Genomic DNA, 25,418 nt, shown 5'->3' on the forward strand with positions numbered 1-25,418 from the left:
CCAAGCAAGAGGTGATTATTACAGGCATGTGCAGGTAAATGTTACATTCACTTGTTGATTAATTAAATAACTTACTCATTAAGCACACTTTAGTGTTATGTGCCGTGCACTTAAGTAAGGACTGGGCACAAAAAGAAAAGTGAATTGGTAAACCTTTTTTCAGGCTGAGGAAGTAGGAAGATAACTTCCAAAAGGGGGAATTAACATTGGAGTGCCCACTCTGTGCTGGGGTGATTATGTCATTTACTAACTCACGATTGTGTAATTTGTTGTCTTCCTCTTGCAGATAAACAGATGGGGTCTCAGAACTGTCAAGAATGGGCCCCGAGCCAGTCAGTAGTAAAGCGGACATTCTGTCCAGATCTAAGTGTAGAGTTTCTCCTCTCGTCACTGCACTGTGTTCCAGACACCTGATAGTCACTCTCGAAGCACATGTAGAAGTTTGCTGAGGATGCAGGGACATGGTCTAGAATCCACTGTACCTGTCTCAGGCATTAGAGCAGAATTGAAGTCTCCCAATGTTCTCACCCCATATGTATTACCTCTGCCTGTCAGCTTAGCCTTCTTTGTGCTTTCTAGGTGAGCTTTCCTTGCTCTTTCTGGGCCTCCCAGAGCTCCTGTCTTTGTCATAATTCGAGTTACACAGAAATGCAGACTTGACTCTGTAGTACCAAATCCACATCATTGAATCTGATCAGTTTCGCCTGGGTTAGGGCTCTGTGCCTGGTTCAGTTGATTCTGGTTGGGCCTATGGTTGCCTCCTGGTATGGTGGTGGGGCAAAAGTTCCCAGTGAGAGGCAGAGGTGGAGAGGATTGTTGTCGTCTTCAAGTCTAGGCAGACATTTGGAGTGGTAACCACTATGGGTTCTAAGTGAGCTCACCTCAAAGGGAAGCTGGGGTGGTCATCTACATTATTGAAACTGAAATCTTATTTCTTCACCATATTAATATTGAACAATATTCAGTGTTCTATTCATATGCACCTTGCTATTTTTTTTAAAGTAACAATTTGAAGGCCATGTAATCACATTTTGAATGCAGGAGGAAAAGATTTTTCTGCTATATATAACTTATGCATAAATAACCAAATCCTTTTTAACACTCATGGGTAAAAATTAGCTCAAAGACACCTGCAAAGTTGTATCAGGTTGTTTTACCTAGTGTGTATTCATTTTGAAATAATAGCTGATTTTCAGATAACCAAATCAAAACAGACTAGTCTTAAACCAAATTGCAACCTACATTCCAACTTACTCATAGTACGAGTACTTTTTTTGTGTCACCAAATACCAAATTGTGTCTTTATTGGAAATTTCACATTCCTCAATACTATGTATTTCCAGTGACATCATTAGCTAACATGGGGCTTAAAAAGAACACAAAACGCTGCATGTCTTTCCAAGCCTTAGCTTTGCTAGTAAGCAATTCAATTATACTTCTGCCAAAGTTTGTTTAAAGGAATGTAATTGTGAAAGTTTGTTTAAAGGAATATAATTCTTGATCTTACACAGCTTGGAGCATAAGCAAATCTCACTGTATACAAGAGAGGCCTACATCACAGAGGAGGCTGGAACTTGAGAGGTGCCCAAAGTAAGGCTAAATGTGGCTCCCGGATCCAGCTGGAAGGTAGATGTCAGACATGGAAGGTATCATGGCTACACTTTATGCACCAAAATGTCAGTTCTCTCAAGCAAATGACATTCTAGGTCCCAACTGTCTGAAGAAAGCAGTGAAGGAATTTGCAATGCCAATTCATGGACTAAAAAACCCCAAAGAGACAGTGTCTAACAGAAAAAGAGTAGGCATAAAAATATAATACGCAGTTAAATATATTTAATAGAAATATTAAAATAATCATTACATTTCCTCTCATTGCTGAAGCCATGAAAGAATATCACTTTTGCAATCAAAGTAATAATTTTTTTATCATGCAAAAAGGTATTTTTGTTATTACATTCATAAGTAGAGACTGTATTTCAAAACAAGTTTATATAGACTTCAAAAAGGCCTAGACTTAAAGTGAAATTTATTTAAATACTAGTAGTTACATAGTATGCTGCTGGCATACACATCTTCACAGTTCATAAAGTAAAAAAGCTAAACTTTTAAAGTCAGCTCTGAAATGGATGCATTTTCATTAATACATTCACTAGTTAAGTCTGTTCTTCTAAAACAGGAGGAAAGACAGAAATAGGAGATATTCTTTAAAGAACAAACTCAACATGTCAGCAGCAAATTTCAGTTAAATTAAATTGGAAACAAATGTTCTGAGTAACCAAAATATAAAGTCAGTTCACCAGCTGAGACTGAAAATTAGGGTATAAATTGGAAGGCTTAAGAGAACTCTACAGAGCATACTGTGTGGTGATTTTTCCATCAAATAAATATTAAAAATGGAATTCTTAAATTTATGATTTAGGAACACAATTTTGATCTAGTCTATAAAATATACTCAGAGGAATCAAAGGCAGGTACCACCACCACCTAAAGTTATTCACAAGACCTGTGGAACCATGACCCTGGCCTCTAAGGTGTCTTCCTGAAGCTCCTTGTGATGGAGTTCATGGAATGGCATGTCTGCTGGGCCACGGGAAGCACCACTCTCATATTAGATACAATGCTAATAACAGACTCAATGTGCTGATAAGTTTTTATTAGGGGAGATGGAAAGAATTCTCAAAACAGATTCATGGCTTAAAAGTGGATGAGTCTCCTCAAGAGCCTGGAGAGACATCATGAAATCACCCCGAGGTAATGAGCTTGGTCCCCTACGTTCATGTTCCGTGTCACACCAGCCAACGGTAGAGTCTCTAACAACATAATGAGTTTTGAGATAATATACTTTAGAGGAAAAAAAGGACAGTTCATTTTAAAGTAATTAAAGTGTATTTTAGTTTCATAATTAACTGCACATATTTGCTTTATAATCTCTTAATAAACATGTCAACTTTACCAATAAAGTATTTTCCTTCATATTCTAATTAACAAGTTTTCGTTAACAATTTATAATAATAATCCATCTGCAAGTCTGATCTTGCAATAAACAGTCTTGTAACATTATTTTAAAAACCTAAATTCCAGTTGGTACTGTACCAAAATTTAACTTCAAAATTCACAGTACTGCCCAGAAACAGGCGGGTCCTGAGGTTCTACAGAAGAAGGGAGTGACTTTGTTCTTGGTGTTTTCATCTGGTAGCACACATGGGAGGTCACAGAGTCAAAGGGCTGTGGACTGGTATCAACACTTCAGGCTGCTGTACTTACTTCATACTTTTACTTCAAGCGGAGACTTTTAAAATACATCTGACATAGGTATGTATAAATATATGTAGATGTGAATATATACACACACTATTGGACAAAAGAATGACAGCAATGTATGTGAAACTTTTTTGCCAAATGGATTCTATTTGGTAAATAAATAATGTTTTCCTGTCAATCTATCGCAGTCCAGACCAACTATGCAGATAGGATGCCCAGCCAGAGGAACGAGAAGCATTTTCTTCCTCACCTTTGGAAAGTTAAAAAAGAAAAAAAAAGGCATTAATCTTTTCATACCATACTTTGCCATTACAAGTATGTTCTTGAACTTTCAGTATTTGCTTTCTCCATTAGACAATTCCAAAATAAACTCCCCAGCACAACTAAGTATTATTTACAATAAGGGGAATTTTTACATTCTTTTAAAACAGAAGCCTTACATAACTTAGAATCTAAACCCAATAGTTTTGTGGTAAACCTCAAAATGAAACCAAGACAAACAAAAAATCATTGTTTTTAATCATTTTTAAAAATTTTTTTTAACGTTTATTTATTTTTGAGACAGAGAGAGACAGAGCATGAACAGGGGAGGGGCAGAGAGAGAGGGAGACACAGAATCTGAAACAGGCTCCAGGCTCTGAGCTGTCAGCACAGAGCCCGACGCGGGGCTCGAACTCACGGACCGTGAGATCATGACCTGAGCCTAAGTGGACGCTTAACCGAACAAGCCACCCAGGTGCCCTGTAATCATTTTAAAATCAAATACACTGAGGTATGATTTACTCATGGTAAAATTCATCCTTTTTAGGTATAACACCACCATCCCTACCTTTTTGCCTTTTCTAGAAAGTCATAAATTTAATTACATTGTGTATCTTTGGAGTTTGGTTCCTTTCACTTAGGAGGATGCATTTGAGAATTGTCCATGTTCCGTGTGTATCTGTAGTTCATTCCTTTTTACTGCTGAGTAGATTCCTCTGTGTGGCTGTACCAGACTAGTTTGTTTTATTCATTTACCAGTGAAGGATATCAGCTGTTTCTATTTTTTTCCAATTTAAAATAAAACTGCTAAAAACATTTGTGCATGGGTTTTTAATTTTATCATTTATTGAGAAATGATCTGCATACTGTAAGATTCACCCTTTTAAAGTGTATCATTCAGTGGCTAGGTTTGTGCAGTTTGTTGTGTGAACAAAGGCTTTCATTTCTCTTGGATAAATACCTCTGAGTGGGATTGTTATTATACAGTAAGTATGTTTAACTTTATAAAAAATGCCAAACTTTTCCCAGGGGATTATATCATTTTGTATTGAGTGTTCCAGTTTCCTTTTATCTTTTTTATGATCAACACAAACAAATCCTGTCTTAAAATTCAGAAAAATTCTGGGCTTCCAAGAAAATTTCAGACAAGGCCTCCTTTATTGTTGTCTTCTTACTATGACTTGAATATTAATATATATGATTTGCAAGTTTTACAACCTTAAAAAAAGTGAACCCCTCTTCTTATTACATGTCCTTTGCCACCTTCCCACTTCTCCCCAAAAGTGATGACTATTAAATTCAGTATACTCTCTCCCAGATGCTATTCTGTGTTTTCAAGCATGTATAATGTATCACAAGTGGATCTCATGCAGAAAGGCATTTTCAAAATTTTAAATAGAGGAACTTTATTTTATTATTATTTAACCTTTAAAAAAATATTTATTTTTGAGAGAGAGAGAGACAGAGTGGGAGTGGGGAGGGGCAGAGAGAGACGGAGAGAAATCCCAAGCAGGCTCCACACCGTCAGCACAGATCCTGCCGTGGGACCGGAATCCCCAAACTGTGAGATCATGACCTGATCTGTGTCTCAGATCTGGCAGGACTCTGCCCCGTGCAGACAATGTTCTGGGCAGCTTTTTTTTTTTTTTTTTTTTTTAATGTTTATTTACTTTTGAGAGAGACAGAGACAGAATGCAAGTGGGTTAGGGGCAGAGAGAGAGGGAGACATAGATCCGAAGCAGGCTCCAGGCTCTGAGCTGTCAGCACAGAGCCTGACGCGGGGCTCGAACTCACAAGCCATGAAATCATGACCTGAGCTGAAGCCGGCTGCTCAACCAAATGAGCCACCCAGGCACCCCTGGGGCAGCTGTTCTTCTCTGGTAAACAAGGACCACAGAAAGGCTGAGATAGGGTGCATTTGCTCCTGCACTGAGTAATTGCTCTCTTCTGATAAAATTCTATGTCCTCTTCAAACCAAATCAGGCCCGTACAGTGAGTATGTGAGTGTTCTCTTCCTGCCAGTCTGGAGATGATCAAAAAAGCTTCACGGTCTTCACCTTTTTTCTTATTGAATTGTTAGCCTTTTTCTTTTTCTTTCTTTTTTTTTTTTTCTTAATTGAGGTAAAATTGGTTCTTCTATTAGTTTTAGGTATTTTTCCTCTTTACTTACTTCTATACAGTATTAGATTTTGGCAACACTGTACAGTAAGGAACAATACACAGTTCTGCAAATTATAACCTAGTTGGGGAGTAAAGATGTAGAGAAGCAACCTTCGCTCTTACTTGAGCAGCCAAGTTGAGATTCTAGTCTTTCAAAGAGAAGTATGATATGACCAACAACCTGCTTACCTCAAGTTGTGGCTCAAGAAGAAGAGAAATCTGCAGCCTGTGAATGGTGCTGGGATCCAACATGAGGGAAGCAGGGGAGTTAACATTTGCACCACATGCAGAGCAACAACCTATGCTACTGAGCAGTATTTCTTCATGTTACTTGTTTGGGGACTAACATAGCACTTTGTGTTGTTTTGCCTTATGTAGAGATGTGACAGGCAGCTTTGAGCAGCTAATGACACTTGCCCATGGGGCGAGTTGGGTCCTTATTGGGTGTTTATTACAAGGAGTTGGACATCACCTGTCAGAGGTAGAAAACCTACTTTATCCCCTAAGTTAATGTTTCTCAAATATTTGTGACCCAGACGCACAGAAAGGCAAACGTCTGTCTGATACAGTCAGACAGAAACCAACATTCACACATATACCCAGGGAACTTCAAGAAACAATTCTTACCCTTATCAGATTCAAGATAGTCTGATGTTTCTCTCATTGTCTCAAATTAAAAAAAATGTTCTGTATGTGATTCACCAAATTAATTTCAATATCCATTAGTGATTACCAACCTGAATGAAAAATATTGGTATAATCTCTACACAAAATCAGAGTGTAAACCCTGCTTCAAAGGAGATGAAGGGGGCAAGAGGTACTTGTGTTCTTTGCTCTTATGGTCCCATTCCTTTCACTGTCAGGAAGAGCAGCCCTCAGACCCTCTCTTCTGGTACTCCGGACATCTGTAACGTGGTCTATTGTTTCCAAGTCTTGGTAAATGTCCTTGGTCTGGCTGGTGGGGCCCAGGACCCTTTTCCGTAGTGTGGTGACAGGTTTCCTGTGCATGGCATTCCTTCTTGTATCTCCGACCTTCCACTTAACTTTTCCTTATACATGAAGTACATAGTTGAGCATTTCCAATGGAGGTGAATTCTTGGAAGTTTCTATCAGAAAAGATCTTGAGAAATATTTTCTCAAGGTTCACAGTTATTGTTTTTTTTTTTAATGTTTATTTTTGAGAGTGCATGTATGCGCAGGAGCAGGGGAAGGGCAGAGAGGTGAACAGAGGATTGGAAGCTGACTCTGCACTGACAGCAGACAGCCTGACGCGGGGCTTGAACTCATGAACTGTAACATCATGACCTGAGCTGAAGTTGGACGCTTAACTGACTGAGCCACCCAGCTGCCCCAAGGTTCACATTTATATCTTATAGCATGCGAAAGACAGTACTCCACCAATCACGGAAAAGTACACTGTGAGCCTATCACTCCTTTAAAGGTAATGAGGTAATGGGTCTTCTTTTGAGACTTTTCTCTATTCTTTTAGTGGGCATTTTCACTTTTATGTGAAGAGGTACACTTCCTTTTATTTATCCTACTTGAAATTGTATTGAGATTTTTCAAATGTGTGGAGGGATGTCCTTCAGCAGCTCTGAAAAATTTTTAGCCACTCTCTTCAATACCATCTCTACCTCAGTCTTTCCTGTCCTCTCCTTCTAGAACTTCAATTATTAAATATATGTTAGATGTCTTCATTCTATCCTCTACATCTATTACTTTTCTGGTTTTTTTCCCTCCATTGTGTTTCCATGCTGAATTCTGAATGATTCCTTCTGACCCATCTTCCAGTTTAATAATTCTCGCTTAAGCTGTATCTCTAGCTGCTGCCAGACTACAGCTGTTTTTAATTCAATTTTTATAAGTTTTCTTTTGTTTGTTCACATAGATAAGAGATAAGTGAATAATCTTTATAACGTATAGTAGTTTAGGGAATTTTCGTATACGTTTACGGGACTTAGCAAAAAACCTGTATTAGAGTTCTGGGTTTCTAATGAACTTCTTATATATACCCTGTTGGGATGATCACTAACATCTGTGTTATCAGAACCCTTAAGTTAGTCTTTTTGAGATCTTTTAATCAACAGGCCCTCAACTTACAGGAGCCACTTGAATGTAACACCTACATAACATTAAATATCTGGGCCTTAAAAGAGACTGTTAGATATGCTAAGTATTTTGAAATCATTTCATTGAAGTATGTTTTAATTTAAAAATACACATGTCATTCCTAAAGTCCTGGTTAATTTTACAATGAAAAAAATAGTTTTAACTTTGGTAGAATAAACAAAAAGTAATATATAAAAGCAAATTTATTATCAGAATAACTAAATTACAAAAAATGTACATTATGTATTCTTATTTTGGTTCTTGTGACAAAAATACAATTGTAGCTAAGGTAATGTGCCCTACAATTAGCAGAACTGAGGTTACTTGAGAATCTTCCTCCCTCATCATTACTCAGATATATTGTAAGACAACATTTTAAAAGAAACAATCAGCACTATGTATGAAGTATTTCTGCAAAACCAAAACCAAACAAACAAACAAACAAACAAACAAACAAACAACAAACCCCGAATCATATCAGTCCTCTAGATCAGGGGTTCTCAAGGTATGGTCACCAGACCAGGTCCCCAGAGCATCAGTATCATCTGGGAACTTGTTAAAAATGCGAACTCTTGAATCTATTGAATCAGAAACTTGGTGGGGAGGGGGGTGTCCAGCAATCTGAGTTTTAATCATTGCACCAGATGATTCTGATACCTGGTCAATTTTGAGCACCACTCTCCAGCATTACCAGTTTAATCAGGACTTATAGGGAATAGAAGAACATGTTAAGGAGCACCAACATGAGGTAAACCAGTCAAAAGTGGGACAACTGGACATTCCGGGCTTACTGACACGATGTCTCAGAAATTATACAACATTACCTATGAGGTATTTTTTGTTTCCCACCCCACCCATTTACACCTGGATCTAATCAGAGATCTAACTTCCTATTTATAGGCAATAATGGAATCAGTTAAATGCTATCTCCAAGTGCCAAATTCAGAACTGAGCTTCTGTAGGACAAATGACCAGTTTCTTCAAATAATAATTGACATACTACAAAAAAGAACATGGAAATACTATAGATAATAACAATAAGACAGAGCTTAAGGAACATCAACCAGATGCAGTGTGTGAGCCCTATTTGGGATGGTGTAGAAAGACATCTGTGATAATGGGAACACTGAGGGTGAACTTGGTGTAGACAGCAGAGGGGTCCAATACACAGCAAATATTTGCTGGGGAAATCATATGATGTGTGGAACTTGTTTAAATCTCTAGCTCTGCTCTTCCCCTGTCAAAAGAAGTCTGACCATGAGTTGAAAACTGTTAAAGATGACTGAGAACTATAAGGGACATGACAGTATTCTGCCTGCATGCTTGAAAGGGTCAGTGATAAGAACATTTGAAACTAACAAAAATTAAACCATGATCCTTAAGACGCAATCTTAAGTCAGGTAACTACAGCAGCTGTATGTGCATCATTTTAAAGGAGTTAATGAAATCACAGTATTAAATCTATTTGATAGAAAATCTAAACTCCAAACACAGGACAGCTTTAAAGCTGAATGTTCCTTAAGGAATAGACTGTTGGGTATGATATGGACCAAGTGTTGAGCCATATCATTGCTGCCTTGAGACTCTTTGGGGGAGAAGAGGTAAAGGTGGACATGAAGCAAGAAAGACTAAACCAACACAAGTTAAAAAAAAAGTATGATATAAAATAAAACCACATTCTTTGATAGAATTCAATGCTAGAATTACAAGTCCACTATTCAAAAGATCTAACTAAACACTGTATTGTATTTTGATGCATCTTAAAATTATATAATGTTACCTTTTCAAATCTAGTCACAGGTTACACATATGATAGAACTCATATTTTAAGTCATAGTGTCATGAAAAAGATTGTAAGAGCACACACAAAGTCTCATCCACAAGGCCAGCATTTAGTGTAAGTTATGAAACAGAAGTTCTAATACTTTCCTTCACATACCTTGAGCAATTGCAGCAAGTTTTCCCTTTTCTTCAGGGCTGAGCTGCAGCATTGTATCTATAACAGGAAGCAGTCTTTCTTTCTCACTACCTGGTTTCAGGAAAATGAATTGGAGCAAGACATTCTTCAAGTACTCCAGGTTAGCTACAGACTTTTCTCGTTCCTGATTTCTTTCCAGTCTTCTTATTTCACTTTTGAGGAGCTGATGTTAAATAAATGAGTTAAAAATGGTTTTAGGAGCTTTGGGTTAAAAATGGTGGACTGAACACATGCACTTTTCTTCCCTTCCTGCTGCAATGCCCCCAAAAATGACTAAAAGAGAGTAGGAGAAAAGAAAAAAAGCAGATAGAAATATCAAGAAATTCCTAAAAGATGAGAAACAGAAAAAGTGGACAAGACTCAGTCCATCAGCTTACCAACTACCACTGACAGGAGGACACAATGGATTCCACAAAAATACCAAGAAGCTCCTGCCTCAGAAGTACAGAGGAGCACGGAAATTGGGGCTGAAAACGGGGGACTGATATAAAGTCTACATAGGTTGGTACTATGGTGCTCCCTCCATCTCCTATTCTCTACAGAAAGTAAACCAGTGGGCTCAGGGCTGTGGGATAAGACATGCTGTGAAGAGGGCAAGCCAGAGTTTGAAAACAAGGGCCACAAACCCCTTCCCTGCCCTGCTCACAGACTGCAGGTAGTCACGGTGTCCACAGTGAAGTTATGTTTACATGATGCACAGCATTTCACTAAACAAAAGCCAAGTCCATGATAGAGTAAATATAAGGAATATAAGACAATCTAAGATATTACCAAAAAAAATGGGGCAAAGGGTGATAGAAAAGATGATAAAATGTTAAAGTCTTTGGAGATTTGTGGGTTGAAACAGACAAAAATAGTTATACTTCATCATTTTATGTTAGTCCAGGAAAGTTAGCAAACTCGGTCCTAAAATCTACGGTCATTCTGAAAAGTGACAATAAGGTCCAAGAAATCATTCAGGAATGTAAATTTGTGGAAATATAACATTTGAATAGTCACTTATACTCATTGGGCTAGTTAGCAATTTGTTATATGTGATAATGTTTGGAATATGTAGAAAATGTTATTTTATACAGATGCATATTACTGTCATAGAATATACAATTTACTATGAATAATGTAATAACTCAGTATAAAACAGTTAACAAGGAGAGCTGAGGCTCTCCACCGAAGGACAGCCTATTTGGACAAGCATGTACAGGGCAGAAGCATGTGCTCTCCAGACATACAAGGGCTGCAATGTTGCTCCCCACTTATCAGCTTCAATCATTTCTCTCATCAGTGATGTGAGGATTAAATGAGATGGTCTATGTAAAGCCAAGGGCCTGGCTCATGAGAACTGCACAACAAGTAATAGGACTATTTTTGGAGAAGTGACTTAGCAGTGAGCCTGGGTGCATTGTGTAACCCTCAACTGCACCACAATCTACCTATTACCACGTGTTTCTAGTGTCACTATTATTTAATTTTTTAAATTAAAAAAAAAATTTAATTTGCATCCAAATTAGTTAGCATATAGTGCAACAATGATTTCAGGAGTAGATTCCTTAATGCCCCTTACCCATTTAGCCCATACCCCCTCCCACAACCCCTCCAGTAACCCTCTGTTTGTTCTCTATATTTAAGAGTCTCTTATGTTTTGTACCCTCCCTGTTTATGTTATTTTTGCTTCCGTTCCCTTATGTTCACCTGTTCTGTGTCTTAAAGTCCTCATATGAATGAAGTCATATGGTATTTGTCTTTCTCTGACTAATTTTGCTTAGGATAATACCCTTAGTTCCATCCACATACTTGTAAATGGCAAGATTTCATTCTTTTTGATTGCCGAGTGATACTCCATTGTCTATATATACCACGTCTTCTTTATCCATTCATCCATCGATGGATATTTGGGCTCCTTACATACTTTGGCTATTATTACTAGTGCTGCTATTAACATTGGGTTGCATGTGCCCCTTTGAAACAGCATATCTGTATCCCTTTGGATAAATACCTCATAGTGTAATTGCTGGATCGTACATAGTTCTATTTTTAATTTTTTGAGGAACTTCCATACTGTTTTCCAGAGTGGCTGCACCAGTTTGCATTCCCACCAGCAGTGCAAAAGAGATCCTCTTTCTGTGCCTCCTCACCAACATCTATTGATGCCCAGTTGTTAATGTTAGCCATTCTGACAGGTGTGATGTGGTATCTCATTGTGGTTTTGATTTGTATTTCCCTGATGATGAGTGATGTTGGGTATTTTTTAATGTGTCGGGTGGCCATATGGATGTCTTCCTTGGAGAAGTGTCTATTCGTGTCTTTTCCCCTTTTCTTCACTGGATTATTTGTTTTTTGGGTGTTGAGTTTGATAAGTTCTTTATAGATTTTGGATACTAACCCTTTATCTGATATGTCATTTGCAAATATTTTCTCCCATTCCATCAGGTGCCTTTTAGTTTTGCTGATTGTTTCCTTTGCTGTGCAGGAGCTTTTTATTTTGGTGAGGTCCCAACAGTTAATTTTTGCTTTTGTTTCCCTTGCCTCCAGAGATGTATTAAGAAGTTGCTGCGGCCAAAGAGGTTTTTGCTTGCTTTCTCCTCGAGGATTTTGATGGCTTCCTGTCTCACATTTAGGCCTTTCATCCATTTTGAGTTTATTTTTGTGTATGGTGTAAGAAAGTGGTCCAGGTTCAGTTTTCTGCATATTGCTGTCCAATTTTCCCAGCACCAGTTGCTGAAGAGACTGTCTTTATTCCATTGGATAGTCTTTCCTCCTTTGTCAAAGATTAGTTGGCCATACATTTGTGGTCCATTTCTGGGTTCTCTATTCTGACCATTGATCTGTGTGTCTGTTTTTGTGCCAGTACCATACCGTCCTGATGATTACAGCTTTGTAATACGGCTTGAATTCTGGGATTGTGATGCCTCTTTTCAAGATTGCTTTGGCTATTCAGGGTCTTTTCTGGATCCATACAAATTTTAGGATTGTTTGTTGTAGCTCTGTAAAGAATGCTGGTGTTATTTTGATAGGGATGGCATTGAATATGTAGATTGCTTTGGATAGTATTGACATTTTAACAGTATTTGTTCTTCCTATCCAGGAGCATGGATATTTTTCCATGTTTTTGTGTCTTCTTCGATTTCTTTCATAAGCTTTCTACAGTTTTCAGTGTATGATTTTTTTTCACCTCTTTGGTTATGTTTGTTCCTAGGTATTTTATGGTTTTTGGTGCAATTGTGAATGGGATCAATTCCTTGATTTCTCTTTCTGTTGCTTCATTGTTGGTGTACAGGAATGCAAGCGATTTCTGTGCATTGATTTTATATACTGCGATTTTGCTGAATTCATGAATCAGTTCTAGCAGTTTTTTGTGGACTCTTTTGGGTTTTCCATATAGAGTATCATGTCATCTGTGAAGAGTGTAAGTTTGACCTCCTCCTGGCCAGTGTGGATGCCTTTTATTTCTTTGTGTTGTCTGATTGCTGAGGCTAAGACTTCTAATACTATGTGGTGAGAGTGGACAATCTGTCTTGTTCCTGAGGATGATATTAGCATTGGGTCTTTCGTATATGGCTTTTATGATCTTGAGGTATGATCCTTCTATCCCTACTTTCTTGAGGGTATTTTTTTTATCAAGAAAGGATGCTATATTTTGTTAAATGCTTTCTCTGCATCTATTGAGATCATATGGTTCCTGTCCTTTCTTTCATTGATGTGATAAATCGCATTGATTGTTTTGCGGATATTGAACCAGCCCTGCATCCCAGGTATAAATCCCACTGGATCGCCGTGAATAATTTTTTTAATGTATTGCTGGATCCGGTTGGCTAAAATCTTGTTGAGGATTTTTGCATCCATGTTCATCAGGGATATTGGTCTATAGTTCTTTTTAGTGGGGTCTCTGGTTTTGGAATTAAGGTAATGTTGGACTCAAGAAAGAGTTTTGAAGTTTCCCTTCCATTTCTATTTTTTGGAACAGCTTCAACAGAATAGGTGTTAACTCTTCCTTAAATGTTTGGTAGATATTGGTTTTTTGTTCTCCTTTTTAGTGGCATCTCTGTCTGGTTTTGGAATCAAGGTAATGCTGGCTTCATAGAAAGAGTTTGGAAGTTTTCTATTTTTTGGAACATTTCTATTTCTATTTTTTGGAACAGCTTCCATTTCTATATTTTGGAACAGCTTCAAGAGAATAGGTGTTAACTCCTTTTTAAATGTGGGGTAGAATTTCCCTGGAAAGCCATCTGGCCCTGGACTCTTGTTTTTTTGGGATTTTTGATTACTAATTTGATTTCTTTACAGGTTATGGGTCTGTTCAAATTTTCTATTTCTTCCGGTTTCAGTTTTGATAGTGTATATGTTTCTAGGAATTTGTCCATTTCTTCCAGATTGCCCATTTTATTGGCATATAATTGCTCATAATATTCTCTTATTGTTGATTGTATTTCTGCTGTGTTGGTTGTGATCTCTCCTCTTTCATTGTTGATTTTATTTATTTGGGTCGTGTCCTTTTTTCTTTTTGATCCAACTGGCTAGTAGTTTGATCCAACAGTTTGATCCAGCTGTTAATTCTTTCGAAGAAACATCTTCTGGTTTCATTGATCTGTTCTACTGTCTTGTTTTGTTTTGTTTTGGTTCTGATAGCATTATTTTGGCTCTATTTATTATTTCCTGTCTTCTGCTGGTTTTGAGTTTTATTTGCTGTTCTTTTTGCAGATCTTCAAGATGTAAGGTTAGGTTGTGTGTCTGAGACCTTTCTTCCTTCTTCAGGAAGGCCTGGATTCCTATATACTTTCCTCTTATGACTGCCTTTGCTGTGTCCCAGAGGTTTTGGGTTGTAGTGTTATCATTTTCATTGGCTTCCATGTACTTTTTAATTTCCTCTTCAACTTCTTGGTTAGCCCATTCATTCTTCAGTAGGATGTTCTTTAGTCTCCAAGTATTTGTAACCTTTCCAAATTTTTTCTTGTGGTTAATTTCAAGTTTCATAGCACTGTGGTCTGAAAATATGCATGGTATGATCTCGATCTTTTTGTACTTGTTGAGGGCTGGTTTATGTCCCAGTATGTGGTCTATTCTGGAGAACGATCTATGTGCACTAGAGACAAATGTATATTCCACTGCTTTAGGATGAAATCTTCTGCATATATGTTAAGTCCATCTGGTCCAGTGTTTCATTCAAAGACATTGTTTCCTTGTTGGTTTTTTGATTAGATGATCTGTCTATTGCTGGAAGTGGGGGTGTTGAAGTCCCCTACTATTACGGTATTATTATCAATGAGTTTTTTTTATGTTTGTGATTAATTGATTTATGTATTTGGGTGTTTCCACAGTTGGCGCATAAATGTTTACAACTGTCAGGTCTTCTTGGTGGACAGACCCCTTAATATGATATAATGCCCTTCTTCATCTCTTGTTACAGTCTTTATTTTAAAGTCTAGATTGTCTGATATAAGTATGGCTACTCTGGCTTTCTTTTATTGACCATTAGCATGACAGATGGTTCTCCATCCCCTTACTTTCAATCTGAAGGTATCTTTAGATTAAAGTGGGTCACTTGTAAACAGCATATAGATGGACCTTGTTTTCTTACCCATTCTGTTACCCTATGTCTTTTGATTTAAGCATTTAGTCCATTGACGTTTAGAGTGAGTACTGAAAGATATGAATTTATTGCCATTATGTTGCTTGTGCTTGTAGAGTTGGGAGTTCCTGGTGGTGTTCTCTGGTCTTTTCTATCTTTGTTCCTTTTGGTCTTTATTTTTTTGTCTTTTCTCTCTCAGGGTGTCCCCCCTTAAAATTTCTTCCAGGACTGGTTTAGTAGTCACAAACTCCTTTAATTTTTGTTTGTCTGGGAAACTTTTAATCTGTCCTTCTATTTTGAATGACAGCCTTGCTGGATAAAGAGTTCTTGGCTGCATATTTTTTCTGATTCAGCACATTGAATATATCCTGCCACTCCTTTCTGGCTTGCCAAGTTTCTGTGGACAGGTCTGCTGCAAATCTGATTTGTCTTCCCTTGTAGGTTAAGGACTTTTTTTCCTTTGCTGCTTTCATGATTCTCTCCTTGCCTGAGTATTTTGTGAATTTGACTATGATATATCTTGATGATGGTTGGGTTTTTTTAATCTAATGGGAGTCCTCTGTGCTTCCTGGATTTTGATGTCTGTGTCTTCCCCCAGCTTAGGAAAGTTTTCTGCTATGATTTGCTCCCATAACCCTTCTACCTCTTTTGCTCTCTCTTCATCTTCTGGGACCCCTATGATTCTAACATTGTTCCTTTTTAATGAGTCACTGATTCCTCTAATTCTTAAATTGTGCTCTTTTTCCTTAGTCTCCCTCTTTTTTTCTGCTTCATTATTCTCCGTAAGTTTGTCCTCTATATCACTGATTCTCTGCTCTGTCTCATCCATCCTTGACGCCATGGCATCCATTCAAGATTTCAGCTCAGTTACAACATTTTTTATTTCATCCTGACTGGCTTTTACTTCTTTTATCTCTGCAGAAAAGGATTCTAATCTATTTTCGACTCCAGCTAGTATTCTTATTATTGTGATTCTAAATTCTGATTCAGACATCTTGCTTGTACCTGTGTTAGTTAAGCCTCTGTCATTTCTTCCTGCTCTTTCTTTTGGGGTGAATTCCTTTATTTCATCATTTTGAAGAGAAAAAAGGAATTAATGAGGTAAAAAAATTAAAATTAAAAAAATTAAAATTAAAAAAATATTAAAGTTAAAAAATTAAACACGCGCACACACACAACTCGAATAAGTGATGCTAGATCCTAAGTGTGTTTTAGTGTGGGTGTTGAAAGGGGCTTAATAGATCAGAGAAAAAGGGAAAGAAAGAAGGAAAAAAAGGAAATCTTTTGAAAATTTGAAGAAATGAATAGACTAAAGTAGAATAAAATAAAGTGATGGAAATAAAATAGAATTCGAAAAAATTTACATAAATGTAAAAAATATATGGGGCGCCTGGGTGGCGCAGTCGGTTAAGCGTCCGACTTCAGCCGGGTCACGATCTCGCGGTCCGTGAGTTCGAGCCCCGCGTCAGGCTCTGGGCTGATGGCTCGGAGCCTGGAGCCTGTTTCCGATTCTGTGTCTCCCTCTCTCTCTGCCCCTCCCCCGTTCATGCTCTGTCTCTCTCTGTCCCAAAAATAAATTAAAAAAAAAAAAAAATGTAAAAAATATAATAGAAAAAAATTAAAGAAAAATATTCTTAGTAAAAATTGAAAACAAAAATAAAGTTTTTCTCTTTCTGTATTCAAGAAAAAGAAATGAAAAAGATAAAAAAGGAAAAGAAAAAAAGGGAAAATTGAATAAATGAACCAGTGAACAGACTGAAATATGATAGAAATGACTTCATTTTTCTCTAGAAGTCCAACTATGAATAGCTTTAATAATATGAATAGCTTTAATAATAGCTATAATTTAGTCCATAAACTAAGCAGATGGAGAGACTCATGTTCCTGAAGAGCGAGGTTGGCCTGGTTGGGTGGGGCTTAGTGTAACGGCTCATTCTTCACTAGATGGTGCTGCTTAGCTTACTGGGGTGGATTGTTGTGGTGCTTGTAGGTGTGTATGTGCATGTGCAAGAGTGGTGATAATGGTGTCATCCAGCTACCCAGTCTCTCGTATCAGAACTCTGTTCTCCCTGATCAGCAATCACACACACATCCTTTGCCTTCAGCACCGTCCTTTGTCTTCAGCTCCCGTCCACTCCCCGGCTTTACACAGTCTGTGGCCATGCCCCAGGCAGAACCTCCCTCCTGAGATTTATCTCACATGCGGCTGTTTTTCCCCACCCCTTACTTCTAAGGAACTGTGGCTTTGACCTGTTCTGTCCCTCTGTGGGAGGGTGTCACCAAGCAATGGCCAGGTGCTGGCTGCACCCAGGAATGTTCGTGGGACTGCGCTGCTGCCAGTACCCAGGGACTGTGGCTAGGTGCCAACCCACCCCAGAAAAAGTTCACGCAATCGGGTAGCAGCAGCGTTTTAGGGATTATGACAAATCACCACACACGTTTGGCACCAGGCTTCACCCCCAGCAATCTTGTTCCAGAACCAGTAAATATGGTTGTTCTTCCAGGTCCACTGGGGCCTTTGCCTTTGGGGGAGTCACAGAGCCTCTACCAGGTGTCCTCCCAGCAGGGGAACCGCCTCTCCCATGTGATCCAAAGACCCCCAGGCTTCACTCTGCTCCTGGGGATTCATCCTTCTCACCAGAGCATCGCCAGGTATTGTGTTGCAGAGCTTCAGACTCTGTACTTGCCCTGTTTATAGAGTCTTAATAGAGTTTAAACCCTTTCTTTTTCCTTTCTCCATTTTTAGTTGAGTCCCTGCAGCTGTTTCCACGGTTCTACTTTCTTTCCAGCTGCTTTTGGTGCGGGGGGGGGGTGCTTTTCCCGTATTCTCCCCACCTCCGTCCTCTCCACATGCAAAAACGGCTCCCTGCCCTCCACGGCTTCTCTCTTCCCCAGTTCACCTCTCTGTGCTGCGTACCTGCTGAATTTTGTGGTTCAGGTTGTGCAGATTGTTGTGTTAATCCTCAGTTTTCTAGGTGTGCAGGATGGTTTAGTGTTGATCTGGTTGTATCTCATGGACGTGAGACACAAGAAAAACTTCCATGCTGTTCCGCCATCTTGGCTCCTCCCTTCTACTGTTGCTTTTAAATAGGAAAGCTTCCTATGCTACCTTCCTATCTCTACCCAAAATTGTGATAAGTAGTTTAGGGCCATAAATATCAGCTGAATGATATGAATGAGAAGTGTCTACAGTTTATCTTTAGAACTTAAGGGCCCATACCTATTTGAGTTTTACATAAGCACATGTGGAACAATGACTTGTGAACCTACTCTAATCTATTTCTAAATCTATTATGGTTTCTTAGAAAAAGCAGGAATTAAAGTAGTCTTCCTATACTATACATACCAAAGCAAGTAGTATTTCTCAGTTTCAGGAATGTTGTGTCATAAACAATCAAGATGTGATGGATGTGTCTCATCTGTGAGAGTAGGGGGTGAGGTCAAGAAAACCAATCTGGTACAAAGAGTATTTTCTGGGTGGCAGTGTTTGATCTTACCTTAATTTGCTCCATAAGGATTGCATTGGTTGCTTCTGTTTCCCGAAGCAGGACATTTAAGTGATCAGCGCTTTTTGTGGTAGAACTGAGCTTTTGAACCAATTCTTCTTTGGTAAATTCAGCATGCCATAAAGGAGGCTCTGCAAGATGTTGTTCCAGTAATTAATTCTCAAAATCAGAGATTATAGATGAAGATTCTAAGTAAGAAATATATCTAAGTATGGATATTTTAGTTTGCAATATTACTCAGGTCCACTTTCTGTCATTCTTCTATTCAACATATCTCCGTTACATGTTGAATATAACACTAATAAGGCAGAATCTCTGTTGTAAAGCATGTAATCTAACTGCATTCAAGTTCTATGAACCCCAGTTCTAGAATTTGTAGACAGTTCTATCAGTTTCACTACTCACACTCCTCTATGTCCCAAGAGTTTATGTCATTTTACTTATAAACAAGGGGAGTAGTAACATTCACCAATCATTTATATCATGGATGCTTGTAAGAATTTTATATGAAGTGGGTAGGTATCATTATTCAAATTTTATAGAGAAGGAACAGGCTCGAAGTTGACAAGGAATTTTGGCAGATCTGATTCTTGAGTCTGCTGCCAGTCTCTCATGATGCCTCCATGCCATTACTACTAACCTTGCCTGGAGGGCTAACTGCAGTTTCCACCCACACCACAATCAGTGACCATGGACACAAACAGTCCTTACTCTAGATCCTGAAACTTCAGTTAGAGGATAGAGTCTCTCTGAATTATGAACATTAATGTTCATGACAGGTAAGACTAACATGTACCAAAACTTTACCATATTTAAATACGTTTAGCACTACTAAGTCACCCAGAGGAATAAATGAAAGCTGTCAGTTTCTTAGAAGGGTGAGAGAATAGTTCATCCTACTTTCTAATACTACATAGCTTACAACCATCTATTTCTGGCTCAAGCTTAGAGCAGAACTAGCATTAAAATCAAACAAACAATTGCTTCATTCTGTAGAAGAGTCTTCCATTTGGGGTGGAACATTGAAAGAAATTTTCCTAGAGTAGTTAAAAAAAACAAGTATAACTTAAGGGTTAGGATTTATTAGACGAGACAACAGAGCTAAATAAGAAAAACATACCCAAAGAGAGAGACCTACCAAGTTTAGTTTCAGGAGAATTAAGCAGTTGCTCTAAAGACTGTGTGTGAGTGCCAGAGGAAGATACAGACTCTGTGTCAGTTGTCTCCATTCCTTCTCCCTCCTCCCGGGTTATGGTGTACATGTCTGGTAGGGGAAGGTCTGTGCTTCTCCTTTCTCGAAGGTTCTTCAAAGGTTGGTGGGAAGAAGCTGGGCCTATTAAATTTTTTTTTTAAAAGTGTGAGATTGTTCAAAACCATGGATTCAGCATTCACTGAGATACACGATGAGATTAAAATGATCATAGGGATGTCAAATGGTATGATAGGGAATTTGAAGAACTAGAAGACAAGTAATAGGTGCATAAAGAATTTCTAAGCTAGGGGCACCTGGGTGGCTCAGTTGGTTGGGCGTCTGATTTCGGCTCAGGTCATGATCTCGCGGTCCTTGAGTTCGAGCCCCGCATCGGGCTCTGGGCTGACAGCTCAGAGCCTGGAGCCTGTTTAGGATTCTGTGTCTCCCTCTCTCTCTGACCCTTCCCTGCTCATGCTCTGTCTCTCTCTGTCTCAAAAATAAATAAATGTTAAAAAAAAAAATTAAAAAAAAGAATTTCTGTCAGTACTAAAAATTTATTAAAATAGAAGTTATTGAACTTTTAATCACTTAAATAATTTCAACAGAAGCTATAAATTGCTACCACCTAGATAAGATATACTATTAAATATCCTAATAGAGCTATACTGTTGCAAAATACTGGCAGAAATTCTAAAACTAGACTCTGTTTTTGAGGATTAGTTATTTCAGATAGCTGCATGCTTTCTGACACAACACTCTTGCTGAAATTTGCTGGACAGATATTCTTGTTTATTACTGCCTTACACCTTTACCTCTGCTGGTTCCTACCACTGCCCCTTCATATCTTCAGTGTTTAGCCAAAGAAAGTCCTAGGATCCAGGGCAGGGATCTATTACACTCCTCAGGCCAGGCTTTCCTGTTTGCTGATAATGAACACTTGCATAGATCTGTAAGATCTGTAAGGCACTTTCAAACACATTACTGTATTAATCCCAAGAAACCCAAAGGTCAGAGAAAATAAATGACTTTGTCCAAGGTATCATAGTAGGGTTAGGGGTAAGAATTCTAACCCAGATCTGTTAACTTCCAATTTCATTTATTTTCCATTCCATGAAGTTACCTCATTTCTTTCTTTCTTTTAAGGTTTATTTATTTTGAGAGAGACAGAGAGAGAGAGAGAGAGAGAGAGAGAGAGAGAGAGAATATGCACATGAGCAGGGGAGGGGCAGAGAGAAAGGGAGAGAGAATTCTAAGCAGGCTCCATGCTCAATCTCATGAACCATGAGATCATGACTGAGCCGAAATCAAGAGTCGGACACTTAATCAACTGAGCCACCAAGGCACCCATCTAATTAAGCAGAAATTTTAAAGGGAAGAAACGATATTGGCCAATTGATCCTACAAGTTCAATGTTGCCCGAGTCGCTGTTAGTAAGCTGCTAACTCTCATAATCCTAATCACAAAACAGATATATTTGGTGATCAACAGTGGAGAACACCAGATTCAGTGAATACTGGAATTTGGATACATGTCATGAGACTGCAGGTTATGTCTGAGTGAGAGAACAGGAAATAGTGTTACACAGAGGGTAACAAACACGTGAAAGTCAGTACTGTAAGAGGTGAGGAGGTGGCTATAAGTATAATCAACAAGGGTTCATATGGTTCAAATATCTTCTCAGTAAGCTAATCCAAAATTCATTGGCACCGACTTTCACCTGATACATTTTCTATTTTCTTATGAACTTGTGGAGAATGTATTTAAGTGACATAAATACATGAGAACATGAACAACCAATGTTTTCATGCATACACACATACTTCTTGTGGTCGGTTCACTCTTAAGCTGGAAAAGCTGAGCTTCCACTTTGGAGAGTTGCTGCTGTAAAGTTTCCATTGTCTTTCTATGCTCTTCCTGCAAATGGCGCACTTGATCACGGAAGCTGCTGCGAAGGACCTCATTTTGGGACGTCAGTTGACTCACAGTCTGTGCATGTTCAGACTTTAGCATCATGTTCTCGGACTGTATTGAACACAACCTGAAGGGTGAGAGGAACTTACTTCATAGGAGATCTTGCAACTTGTCATGCTGACTCAGCTTTTCTCAACTGGGTTCTATCAGATCATTAGCCCTGAGATATTTACTAAATGTATGAATTAACTTCTAAAAGCATCTATAATGGTACTAGCTGTGCTAACCATCTGTGGACTTTGGCAGTCATCTAGTTCAAATCATTTCTGTGTTCTTTAGTTCATGAGGAACCTCATTTGAGTAGCCATGCTACAATGGTTCAGATGAGGAACTTCCTTCATCATTTATCAGAAAATAGGGTTAAATTTAGAGCATAAAATAATTATATTTTAAATTGTCCCCCTTTCAAGTTATCTTATGTGGTAATAGGATTACTGTACCTTTTCTGTATTACCTTGGAAACACAAAAATGAATACTTTCTTTTCATTCATAAATAAAGCCTTAGGGAAAGCCTTATGGAAATTTTTCTGAGCCATTCTGAGCCAAGTAATGCAAAACTCTGAAACACATAGACTTGGTTTATTACAGCTGTTTTAAGATCTTGCTGCACAGTAGAATCATTGGGTCCCTTGTTAAAAACATAGACATCTAGTTCTCATCCTAGAGCCACTGAATCAGAATGTCTGGAGGTGGTCCTAGAAATTGCCTACTTTTAGCAGTTTTGCATGCAATTTTTATGTTGTCAGCCTGATGCTAGCCATACAACTATAATTTGGGAACCACTATGTTTAATGGTTCACTTATAGTCTTGATGTTTTATGTTTGGATTGGTAAAAAAAAAAAAAAAAAAAGTTTTCTTTTACTGCAAGGGAGCCACAAGTACTCTCATAAAAATTCAAACAATATGGAACCAATTACAGAAAGAAGTGAGAGCCTTCTTTTATTCAATTCCACCCCCGCAGTGTAAAATCCCAACTTCAGGCACAGACATTGTTAATGGTTCAACATGTAGCTTTCCAAGAGCTATTTCCTATGTGCTACACATATGCACACCATATAGTTTTAAAACAAAATTTAGTGGCTAAAGGGTGACATACAATAAAAATATCATATGCTTCAGAAAAGGTTTCTTAATTGCCAAATTTATACTGATCAATGAATTCAGAAAATGCTAGTGTATATGTTACCCCTCAAGCCTGCTTTTTTCGTAAGCCTTTGTTTAAATAGTATCTGCCACGAAAGTAAAGGAAGAATCATCGGCAGTCACAACAATTTTCTAAGGAAGATAATAGCTACATTTTAGAGCTAGAGTCAGGTTGGTAGTTTGCAGGTGGTATCAGCGACACTTCTGACTTTACCTAGTTAAAAGCTAGAAGCTTGAATCCCAACCTGGACCTGGAACAATTGTACTGATGGAAGTTTACCATCTGTCTCAGCTGTTATTGATGTGTTTATAGTAGCTGTACCCTCTGGGCATTGTAGTAGGTATTAGCTTCTCAGCCCAGTTATTCCTCTTGAGATGTTTTTACAATCTCATATAGAGAAAGTATGAATATTAAGATGTTTAAAAAAGAAGAGGATTTATAAAGAAAAGGCTATTTCTTCATACTGGGACACAGATAGTAACAATATTACTCTTAATATGTGTGAAGAAGGGGGTTAAGACCTCTAAAGATATCTCAAATGCTGTGAAGTTTCTAGGACTAAGAGTGCCTGGCACATAGTAGGTACTGAAAAAATATTTATTGAACTTTAGAGGCATCATTTGCACTTTTATTTGTGTTAGCAATATATTTTGCAATAACTTTTCTAGAGTAAAGAATAAGTGTGGGAAATTTCTAATGTAAAGAGCAAGCAAGCATCACTATACTTAAGCTAATCTCATGGTAAACTCCGATGATAAGGAGCTAGAAAATTGGTAGATCTTCCCGGAAACTTTTGATTTACGTTTAACTTATATAAATTACACTACTAAAAGATTAGAAAGCCAATAAAATGAAGTTTTTGAGATTACCATAGATTAGGTAGGTATTAAAAGCATACCTGAGACATGTAAAGTATTCCAACATCCTTGATGAATGATGCTCAATGAAGAACTCTTTTCCTTAGTCTAAGATACAACAAATATTACCACCCAACTTCTTCATTAGGAATCCAAAGTTCCTTGTTCACAATAATCAACTCCTCCTGCCAGTACCCCTAAAGTCTACTGAAAGTACTGATTAACAGTAATAATATAACAAGTTGAAGACAGTTGCAAAGGTAAGTTGTATATTCCTTTTCAGCCAGCAGCTGTCTGAATGTTTTCCTCTCGAGAGAAAGAAAAATGCTTAGAATTTGAAACTTGAGTTGGAAAGTGGGCTTTTTTAAAAGAAACATTCTGGTCATGAAGGCCATAGGAGAGACAGAATATTGGATGAACAGATAAAGTTAATTGTTTTTTAAAAAAGTGAAGCATAAAAACAATAAAAAAGGAGGGCTTTAAGATAGGAAAACAAAGTTACCAAGGCTTTAGGAATATCTGTTTCTTATTTTCAATTTATCCCAAGGAGCAACACTTTACGAGTTCTAGCAAGGAAATATTTTGCTGCCCAGTATAAACACTGTTAGTGCTGCTAGCAACCTTACTTTTCCCGGAGTTCTGCCTCTTTGGATACAGTTTCCTGCAGCATCTTGTTATGTCTTTCTAGCAGAGTGTCATGTTCAGACTGTAACGTCTGAAGTTCGGATACGTTGATCTGTAAGTTATTTTGGGTGTCCTGTAATTTGATTTTTAGTTGATCAATCAGCATTTCCAGGTGTTCTCTAAAACAGAAACAGTTTTACAAAAAATTTTGAAAGACGTAAACCTGATTTTGTGGTTTCAAATAAATTTTACTTTAATCATTTCATCTTTTAATGTCATATTCTTGTTATTATTATGGACTATTTTAAGCGAAGTATAATTGGAAGAATTCAGTTATAGAATTCATTAGAGTCAGATTTTGTGTCTTAGGCAAATGCAGATTTACAAAAAAGTCTGTGAATTTATAAATTTCAGATTCAAATGGAGAAGAGAGCATTGAATGGTATTAAAATAGCCCATTTTGTTATAGTGCTACGCTTTTAGTTAAAAAAAAAATCAGGTCTAAGCTTAATTTCCTTAAAAAAAAAAGCATTTAATGCATAAGAAAATAGAAGGAATGTAAAACATTTACATTAAAATAATTTGAATCCAAAATTCCAGCACGATCAAAAAAGGCTCTAGAGGTGCCTGGGTGCTCAGGTGGTTAAGAGTCTGACTTGATTTCGGCTCAGGTCATGATCTCATGGTTCATGAGATCAAGCCCCATGTCGGGCTCTGCGCTGACAGTGCAGAGCCTGCTTGAGATTCTCTCTCTCCCCCTCCCCGACTCACACTCTTTCTCTCAGAATAA

At 37.9% G+C, this 25,418-nt stretch overlaps 1 protein-coding gene across 1 annotated transcript in view; it reads right to left on the minus strand.

Moving 5' to 3' along the window:
• Positions 1–2,638: 2,638 nt before the first annotated feature.
• GCC2 (GRIP and coiled-coil domain containing 2) overlaps positions 2,639–25,418 on the minus strand; it is a 65,728-nt gene continuing 42,948 nt past the window's right edge. The window contains exons 18-23 of the mRNA XM_042981057.1: positions 24,631–24,807; positions 21,851–22,068; positions 19,977–20,171; positions 18,830–18,969; positions 9,731–9,932; positions 2,639–3,511 (exon numbers count right to left, since the gene is read on the minus strand). Of these exons, the coding sequence (XP_042836991.1) occupies positions 3,441–3,511; positions 9,731–9,932; positions 18,830–18,969; positions 19,977–20,171; positions 21,851–22,068; positions 24,631–24,807 (1,003 nt within the window). The 3' untranslated portion in view covers positions 2,639–3,440. The remainder of the gene's footprint in view (positions 3,512–9,730; positions 9,933–18,829; positions 18,970–19,976; positions 20,172–21,850; positions 22,069–24,630; positions 24,808–25,418) is intronic.

Source organism: Panthera tigris, chromosome A3, assembly GCF_018350195.1.
Source record: "Panthera tigris isolate Pti1 chromosome A3, P.tigris_Pti1_mat1.1, whole genome shotgun sequence".
Taxonomy (NCBI): domain Eukaryota; kingdom Metazoa; phylum Chordata; class Mammalia; order Carnivora; family Felidae; genus Panthera; species Panthera tigris.